The sequence below is a fragment of the Limulus polyphemus genome, unplaced genomic scaffold, assembly GCF_000517525.1.
Source record: "Limulus polyphemus unplaced genomic scaffold, Limulus_polyphemus-2.1.2 Scaffold8312, whole genome shotgun sequence".
NCBI classification, from domain to species: Eukaryota; Metazoa; Arthropoda; class Merostomata; order Xiphosura; family Limulidae; genus Limulus; species Limulus polyphemus.
The window spans coordinates 1,802-11,804 of record NW_013673922.1 but is presented as its reverse complement, the minus strand read 5'-3'; the positions used below and the strand labels follow the sequence as shown (position 1 = coordinate 11,804).

At 31.4% G+C, this 10,003-nt stretch overlaps 1 protein-coding gene across 1 annotated transcript; it reads left to right on the top strand.

Annotated features, from left to right (window-relative positions):
• Nucleotides 1-532: 532 nt before the first annotated feature.
• On the top strand, nucleotides 533-9,706 carry LOC111083138. Its single transcript, XM_022379418.1, has 2 exons — nucleotides 533-735; nucleotides 8,871-9,706. The coding sequence occupies exons 1-2, from the start codon at nucleotides 628-630 to the stop codon at nucleotides 9,075-9,077; spliced, it is 315 nt and encodes a 104-aa protein (XP_022235126.1). The 5' UTR covers nucleotides 533-627; the 3' UTR covers nucleotides 9,078-9,706.
• The last annotated feature ends 297 nt before the right edge of the window (nucleotides 9,707-10,003 follow it).

The window sequence follows — 10,003 nt, the reverse complement described above, 5'->3', positions numbered from 1 at the left end:
TACGAGAGCTTCAAGTTTTTTAATGTTCCACAATCTAATTTCAAACTTTTTGCATTTATAAATTTGTATAATGTGTTTGTTTAAGTGCAAAGCTACATAACGAATCAATTTGCACTGTGCCCACCACAGGGATCGAACTACTAATTTTACTTTTATAAGCTCTTAGGATTACAACATGGCCACCAGGGGTCACATTTGGCATAAAAGGTGGTGACCTCTATCATAATTAAGAAATTTTCAAATGCTTTCTTTTCACCAATTTAGCATGTTGAAAATATGAAATGTTTCAAGGACTGATAATATTTTGAGGATGAATAGTTAACATTATATATATATATATATTTAAAAAAAACATTGATACACATCATTACAGCTGTCGTTTGTTGAAATAGATTGTTACATTACAAGTTTTCACTAGATGAAACGGTAATATTTGGAAAAGTAAATTCTCCTAAGTAGCTTATAGCTACGTTTTCTTTAAATCCGTCATGTTAAGATGAGTTTATGTATCTTCTGCCAAGAAATTAATAACACGAATAGTTTTGTATTTGTATCTATTTGAGATTTTTTATATTTAGTAAGCAAAATAACGGTATTACCTGGAAGTTGAGAACACTTGATACCATTATGAAGATGCTAGGACATGAAGGACAGATCATAGATGTGCTGAAAATGGACGTAGAAGGGTCTGAATTGGATGCTTTGGAGCAGATGGTAGATTCCCGCGTTTTGAAGGTATGAAATACTTAGTTCACTTTCAGTATTTTTATATCTCGACATTGTTTCATCATACTGCGTAAGTAACCATAAGGTCAATATGAAGGCGGAAGTGATGACATCATATGTAATTAACTTGCATATGCGTATTAAATACATAAGACGTTATCACTTCCACTTCCATAGTGACTTTATAACTACTTGCGTAATTTTAACGAGACTCAAAACCAGTTAATATTCGATATTAAAATTTATTTATGAGCAACTAGAAGGATGTGGTATTTATTCACAAATACCACACTGAACTATCAAACTTCACTAAACATGACCTCTCGTGTTCCATGGCTAAGAAACTTCTAGACAATATAGTGCAGAAGTATCAATACAAACTTCGGCTGTGAGAACTTGTGTACGTCTCACCCCTATTGTCTACCTGTTTATTTCATTACATTAGGCTAATTGTTTCACCACATTGACTACATAGTTCATGCTTCTAGAAAACCTGTTTCACTTGCTGGACTACTATATTAAATATTTTTATGGGTATATTTGCACAACACAATAAAATTTACCATATCTTCTAAAGTTTTGTCTCATAATTTTGATGCAAAGCTACCCAAATGTCTATGTGCGTAGCCGATCCTAATTTTGAAATAATAAGACCACAAGGAAGGCAGGTAGTAAACACCAACCATCGCCACCTCTTTGGTTATACTAATTAAACAGTGGAAGTTAACCATCCCTATTATAATGTATCTATGACCCCAAAAATGCTCAGTGCATTTTTGCAGCAACAGACCACGAACAATGAATTCTCGAATTCACTGCCAGTCTCTAACCCCTTAATACAGAAATAACAAAATTTTAAAATATTTATATTAAAGTATTTAAAGGACAAGAAAGCGGATATAACCATCAATAAGTTTTAATGCCAACTGTCATATAAAGGTAAGCAAAATTTCAGTCCAGAGTAAAATAAGCAATTATACCACGAATACACTATCATTTTCAAAAAAATAAACTATTTTGTTGACGTTTTTTTCAACGAATTCTGTTTTAATGAATACAATGAATATTTATTACACTTTAGCTCCTAAAATGATATATAAGAATTAGTCATGTGATAGAAAATCCTCTGATCATCATTCTTATTTATAGCTGTCAATTCAAAACAAACAATTACTCAACAGAAGATAGAGGACCAAGAAATTAAATATCCAGGCAATAAGAATAAAAAAGTCGGATAATACAGATCTTACTTTGCCGGTTTCAAAAGCTACTTTCGAGAAAGCATTTTATGCTTTAAAACAGATAATCAATCACCTTCACAAAAGGTTGTCACAAGATCGCTGTGTTTCCTTGTCCTTGCTTTCAGTTAAAATCATTCTGACTGATTTGGTTTGTTTGGGATTTCGCGTAAAGCCACACGAGAGTTATCTGCGATAGTCGTCCCTAATTTAGCAGTGAAAGACTAGAGGAAAGGCATCTAGTCATCACCACCCACCACCAACTCTTGGGCTACTCTTTTACAACGAATAGTGGGATTGACCGTCACATTATAATGCCCCCACGGCTGAAAGGGCGAGCAGGTTTGGTGGAACGGGGATTCGAACCCGCGACCCTCAGATTGTGAGTGAAGCGCCCTAACCACCTGGCCATGTTCGGTCCATTCTAACTGTTTTATTAAATTTCGAAAATGTAACTAAAGAGTTTGTCAGTACAAAATGAAGAGAAAAATGTTGTGAATGTTAACATCGCAAGGGAACATTTCTAATCAAGTAAGGAAAGTGCAACATGAAGTCACAAAAATTTTTGTTTTGGGGGAGCTTTAAAATATCTGCGGGTCTAGGGCCTCAGAAAACGTAAATTCACATCTGTTTGTACAACCTCAATGTTACGAATGTTGGTTAGGACAACTAAAATTAAATTAACTTTTTGTTCCTTTACAATTTGTAACACTAAATTTTAAGAGAAAAGGCCGATAAGTGAAAAACGACTCCAAGACCAGGACTTGATCACAGGACCTCTGAATAACAGGGCAAATTTTTGTGATTTTCTCTTCGATTTCTTTGATTTATTTTGGCATTTCTCTGTGTTCTACTTATATATATGTTCTTGTTAATATTGTCTGATTGTTTGGAACTTTTATAATAATACTTTTACGTATTTGCATATGCATATATTATAAACATTTTGTGTTCCAAATATTTTTTGTCTTCAGGTGGGTCAGCGATAAGTTTACGGATTCAGAATGCTAAAATCAGGGGCTCGATTCCCCTTGGTGGATAGAGTGCATATAGCCTTCTATGTAGTTTTCCACAAATGAAAAAAAAAAAAAATTCTCTTGACGTGTACTCAGACATCCACTAAAGAGTATAAAGTTTCACCCCCCACATACTGGGTTTCTTGATAGAAAGACCCCCCCCCCTTTTTTTTTTTAACCGATCCCTTTAGTCGCATCCAAAAGAAATTAATAATGGCCAAAAATACTACTACTGTTAATAGATTACACAGAACCGAGTTTTAGCTTGTTGGGAGAGTAATTATATACTTTTTTTGGGAAGTGAATGAACATTGGTCATGTATTCTTGAGAAATGCGTTTTGTAAACTTGTCATCTTTCATTGAGGAAATATGCAATTTCAACTCTGAAAGCATATTACTTATATTTAAATTTAAAAAAACTATAACATTTGAAATGTCTATCTAAAATAAATAAGCAATATTGCTGTACTTCAACATTCTAAAATAATAGAATGAAACATTTTTAAGAACCAACATTTTCAGGTAAAGCAGTGAATGTGATATTCACTGCACATTGTTAACGCTGAAAAACATCACAAAAAACAACGTTTATGAGATTTTGTTTTAATAATAATTGTCATGTACAGGTAAATTGAGATTAACCTAGAATGGTAAGCACGACGTACAAAAGTAAACTGTTCTTATTTACAGTGTCGTTACAGGCATTGGCACGAATAATGTAACAAGATATTAATATAGTGAAAAGTTATCATTGTCTTCATTACAAGAGAATGAAATTCAGCCATCACACTTAAAATCACGATCAAGATTTTGATCTTTATCATAATCATCACTGTCATTTTGATTGATCTGTCATGTCTGGTGGTTAGGTCGTTTGATTCATAATTGGGGTCGCAGGATCAAAACCTGTTACTGAACTTGCTTGTCCTTTCAGTCGTGGGGCGTTGTAATTTGACGGCCAATCTCACTAATCGTTGGTATAGAGTAGCCCAAAAGTTGATGTGGGTGGTGTTGACTGCTGCCTTCCCTCTAATATATTATTCTAAAGTTAGGAATGGCTAGTGAACATTGACTTCTAGTAGCTTTGCGTGAAATTCAATAAAACAAAACAACCAAGCTGTTTTCATTCTATATATAAACGTAACTGTGTGTAAAAGAAGTCTTCAATAGATAAAAAAATGTGGATTACGTGTTTTGACGTTTACCTTAGTTCTAAAATTTCACAGTAGAATGAAGTAGAAAATATCAATACAGAATAACGACAAAAAAGTATCCCATAAAGTGAGGGTGTAGGTGTATGCTGGAATCCCAGAATGCACCAATCAAGAGGGTTATGTGTTGAAAATTATTTTTAGTCTTACTTCAGTGTTTTTCCCGCACTTGCATTCACTGCATACCTAGCCTACGATTCAATCTAGCAACAAACTGAAATTAACAGGCCGAACTGTCCAAAAAATCTTGTGTTATCGACTTTTTTTCTGACAGAGCATAGGTTTGTATTTGCACACAATGCACCACCTTTTAATAATATAATTGTCTATGTCTTGTTTTCTCATGTTATTTTCTTTCTCTTTCACTGGATTTTCTTATTACGACTAATGCGAGTTCTAGCTTTTAACATTCTAAATGTATCTGCGATTATTTATGGTGGGCACAGCACAGATAGCCCATTGTATAGCTTAGTGTTTAACAGCAAACAAACAAAAATGTTTGATTACTGTTGTAAAAATTAACACATTCAATTGTCAGTGCATAAAATATAAGTTTCCCTGTTTGAAAGTTACATTATTTTTGCATAGTGAGAATAAGAGATAAGGGCCCTAGAATCGAGATTGGAGAGACACCCAAATCTTATTTATACATTAACACAACTATCTAAACCCCGCTTGTTAAAGCTATGTAAGTAATATATACAATGGTATTCACTCACCACGTATCTCATTTTTCTGTAGAGTATTTTTAGTATTTACAATTATTTTTTACTTTTTCTAAAATTCGACATACTAAATCTGATGAAGTGATATGCAAAATTCAGCCTAAATAAGTAAAATTATGTACTGTTTTATGGATAGGATAGTTATATTGTACCTAACATATGTACGACTGCTCTACACTGTCATATAGATCAGAGACACCTCGTTGATTCCTGATTGGTCAGCTACAGAGAGAGAGAGAGAACGTGGAATATGAGAAGAGTTATGACGCTTGTCGAACAGATTTATTTCTGGCTTGAGAAACGAGAGGCCGCTGTAGAAATCTTGTCTTTGTTTCCTGTCTTTTTCAAGCACTAATCACGTACACACCTGTCCTTTCAGCTTAATATATGTACTTAGGACTAACCTAAGTCTCCTAAGCTGGCCGAACTTCATCCAGTATTGTTGAGATTACGGCCGAAAATATCGTTAACAGCGAGGATTCCCAACTAATGAAACAATACATTCTAATCTTTATAAATAATAACGTAACAAAAATGCTATGTCTAATTAACTATACTCATTACCAGGTTGATTTTTAGTTTCTTTCTATGTAGGTAGCTTGCTCTGATCGGAAGTTGATATTAATTAATAAAATCACATTATTCATAATGCACGAGTCATTTCCTTATTGAAATAGCAAACACATCGAAACGCCGACCTCACCCCCACCTTTAGGGTTCTAAGGGTACATGCCAGATTTGGTTGAGATCGGTCAAAACCTATAGATATACTTTCATAAGTGATTTACAAGAATCCTGTAAATTGCAACATGCACTTATCGATATCAAACATGGCGCAGAACGCTCCTATAAGTTGAAGGATCATCCACTGCAAATTGGGTGATAAACAGTCTAGTAGTTCCCCAGTTATAAGCGGACACACACACACAAAGAGTTTTGTGAAATAACGGCTTAAATATAAAAACAAATTCTTCTTCCTGTTCTTCGTAAGTAAAAAGTAATATTATCTCTAATAGCTTTCAAAATATCCCTGATTATGTTTAGATCTAACTCTTTAATTTTCACTTTAAAGAAGTCATCAAGACAATGAAATCAGTTACAATAAATATAATTCCCTATTACTTGACAAAATGTATCATTTATTAAACAAGACATTCCTAATTCAAGGAAACCCATAACTAACGTCACGTAGGTTGAAACCACTGAAGTACCTTTAAGTTGTCTAAAAATGTGTTTGTTAAAAATAAAGAGGTTATTAGTCAGAATGATTAAAATACTATCTAATACAAAATGTAACGGGATTGTATTATGTAACTTTTTGGGAAATATTCAAGGAAGTACACTGTAGTTAATTGTTTTCGAACCTGAATGGTGATCATTACTAGTATACAAAGTTAAGATAACAAAATATAGTATGGTTAAAACATTTAGGTCGTCTTCTGTAAAACTTTTAACTTCCTGAACAAAAGGATGTAAAAACATACATTTATGAATTTACTTGATCTATTAATAAAACAGTTAATCCCTGCAGTAATTAGCCTATTTTTACCGTTGAAGAATTGTTTAATTTTTAAATAACTACTGCTTAGATATTCATTTAAATTACTAATTTCTCATTGACTTTTGTATTTTTGTAACTAAATAGAAATATCTCATTTTGTGTTCTAAATTTATTAAACATTCAACCTCTTTAATGTATAAATTTTCTTCATATTTCTTGTTCAAATTTATTTATCTTTTCCAACACTTTATTATTACATCGAACTTCTACACCTTCATAATTTGTTTAAGGTTGTAAGTACTTCATTACAACTTACTCAAGTATATTACTAGTCATTATAACAATTATATTTCTTTATCTGCTTAATCAGAAGCTTACCTGTTTTTCCATTAAATATTTTAGGATCTCTTTTCATTTACTTACCTGTTTTATCTTTATAATTTAAATTTCGAAAAGGAATATTTAAACAATGGTAATGGAATACTTACAAATTGCAGCTTATTTTGTGATTTCATGAGCTAATTTTTGTTTTTATTTTGTAATACATTACCTGAGTTACAACTGTTTTTTCCATAAGCACCAAGTTTCAAAAATTCCGTTTTTAAAATATTGTTAAAATAACCAAGTGGTTTAGACCTATTTGTTCCATAGTTTGGTAACACTTAACATAATGAAGAAAATGCTATTAGTAATTATCAAATGAGTAGGCTTACTTAATAAATTTATCACTTTGTTCACTTTAATATATATTTCAATCGTTATTATATTTTTTCATAATTTTTCAAACTGCTTAAAGAAAATTTTGTTATTATTAGGCTTTTATTAAGTAGCTCAACGGTAAATGAAAGATTTTTAGTGAATGTTTATGAATTCACTTACTGAAGTTAACAGAAGAAATGTTAGAATGTTTTTATTAACTAACTGTATTTATAACTGAATAAATTTTAGGGTATATATACCAATTGAACTTGTTGCTGAAGAAATGAAAGTGAATACATACTATCTGAATTTGTAGCTGAAAAACGTTAGTGAATGTATGTTAATTAAATTTATAGCTGAAGAACGTTATCAAATGTATAGTTATTGAACTTCTAATTGAAAAACATTAATGGATGTTTAGTAATAATTTGCAGCTGAAAAACGTTAGTGAATGTATGCTAACTGAACTTGTAGCTAAAAATGTTAGTGGATGTTTACTAACTTAACTTGTAGCTGAAAGACATTAGTAAACGTATACTAACTGAACCTGTACTTGAAAAAAGTTAGAGAATGCATACTAAATGAACTTGTAACTAAAAAAAGTTAGTGAATGCGAACTAACTGAATTTGTAACTTAACGGTAATGGATGTTTACTAACAACTTGTAATGAAAAAGGTCAGTGAGTGTATACTAACTGCACTTGTCAATGAAAAACGTTAGTGGATATTTATTAACAGCATGTAGCTGAAAAACGTAAGTACATGTATAGTTACTCATTTTGTGGCTGACAAACGTAAGCGAATATATATTTACTGAAGTTGTAGCTGAAACATTTACTGAATATATGTATTCACTAAACTTGTAACTGAAAAACGTTAGTGGATGTCTATTAAGAATCTGCAGCTGTAAAATGTTAGTGAATTTCTGCTAATTGAATTTATGGCTTACAAATGTTAGTGAAAGTATGCTAAGTGAACATGTAGCTGAAAAACGTCAGTGAATGTATGCTAAGTGAACTTGTAGCTGAAAATGTTATGGAATGTATACTAACTGAACTTGAACCTGAAAAGCGTCAGTGTATGTTTACTGACAACTGAAAAATTTTTGGAAATGTATACTAACTGAATTTGTAACTGAGAAACGCTAGTGAATGCATACTAACTGAATTTGTGCTGAGAAATGTTAGTGAATGTATACTAACTGAACTTGTAGCTAAAAAACGTTAGTGAATGTATAGTTACTGAACCTGTAGCTGAGAAACGTTAGCGAATGTACACTAACTGAACTTGTAGCCGAACAAAATTAGTGAATGTTTTGGTGCTGAATTTGTAACTAAAAACTTCAGTAAATGTGTATTAACTGGACTTGTAGCTGAAAAACGTTAGTGAATGTAAAATTATTGAACTTGTAGATGTAAAACATTAGTGAGCGTATAGTTACTGAACTTGTAGATGTAAAACATTAGTGAACGTATAGTTACTGAATTTATAGATGTAAAACATTAGGGAATGTATATTGACTGAATCTGTAATAGAAAAACGTTAGTGGATGTTTATTAAGAACTTGTAGCTGAAAACTTAATAGATGTTTACTAATAACTTGTAGTTGAAAGATGTTAGTGAATGTATACTAAATTAACTTTTATCTGAAAAACTTTATTAAATGTATACTAATTGAACTTGTGACTAAGAAATATTAGTCATTGTATAAACTAACTACAAATAATAATAGGCTTTTTTTTGTTTGTTTCAGAATGTTAACCATTTATGTATTGAAATCCATCTAATCGCCAGTTACTTTGACCGTACATTAAATACTTTACAAAGGCTCGAAAACGAGGATAATTTCCAGTTCTTCAGTTCCAGGCCAAATCCTATTGTAGCACCTATGGCAGTCCCTGGAAGATACAAAACAGAATACTTTCTCTACGAATTAGCATGGTTTAAACGTAGAACATGATATTTAGAGTTAGTTTAATAAAATGTTTCACCAGTCACTTCCCGTGATATGCTTTTCAAAGTTATCATGTTTACTATTGGATATATAATATGCTAAAACTATAAAGTAAAGCGGAAAATGTTTTTCAAAATATCTGTCTAACGGTTTGTAAGAAAATTTTTTTTTGTTTTATTTGGTTAGTTCACGTTTTATAGGTTTATTCACGAGCTTTGGTGTTGGGTCTTATTGGTTCTGATATTTATCACCATGAATTATATGTTTTCGATTTTTGTCTAAAATATCATATCAACCAATGATAATCCAGTAATACTAGTTAGAGCAATGAATGAGAGTTCACTGGTCATTCAAATAACAATGTCAGACATTTTATTCTACCTAAGTTTTGTAAGCTATAGAATATAATTTGGAAACCGAGAATGTATAATTTTTAAAATAACTTTTTCATTGCACCATGAAACATTTAAGGCAAAAATGTTTTTAAACATTTATGTCTTACTTCGCAGTGGTAATTTTCATACTGATTGATTATCAAGTTAAAATATACGTTTGCCACTAAATAAATAAAATAATCCTTGCTTAAAGATGCCAGTGTGTACGCTTTACGCGTTCAAATTAAATTCTGAAAACTATTAATTTGGTAACGATTTTGTTTACTGGAATGGGAACGTATAATTAGTTTAATATTTTATGGTTTGCTTACAGAAGCCACATTGAAATAATGAGATCAGTATTGATTAACTTTAGTATACACTGACAAAATATCGTTCCTCAACTAACTGAATCCTAGACAAAACTCTGTCATACCTAATGCTATTTTGTTTTACAAATTCCTAAATTACAGAATTATTCAGATAAATGATTTTAGTTGTTGCTTTCCTCTTAAAAAGTATAACCTATACTATATTTATGTATTTTGAAAACAAGTA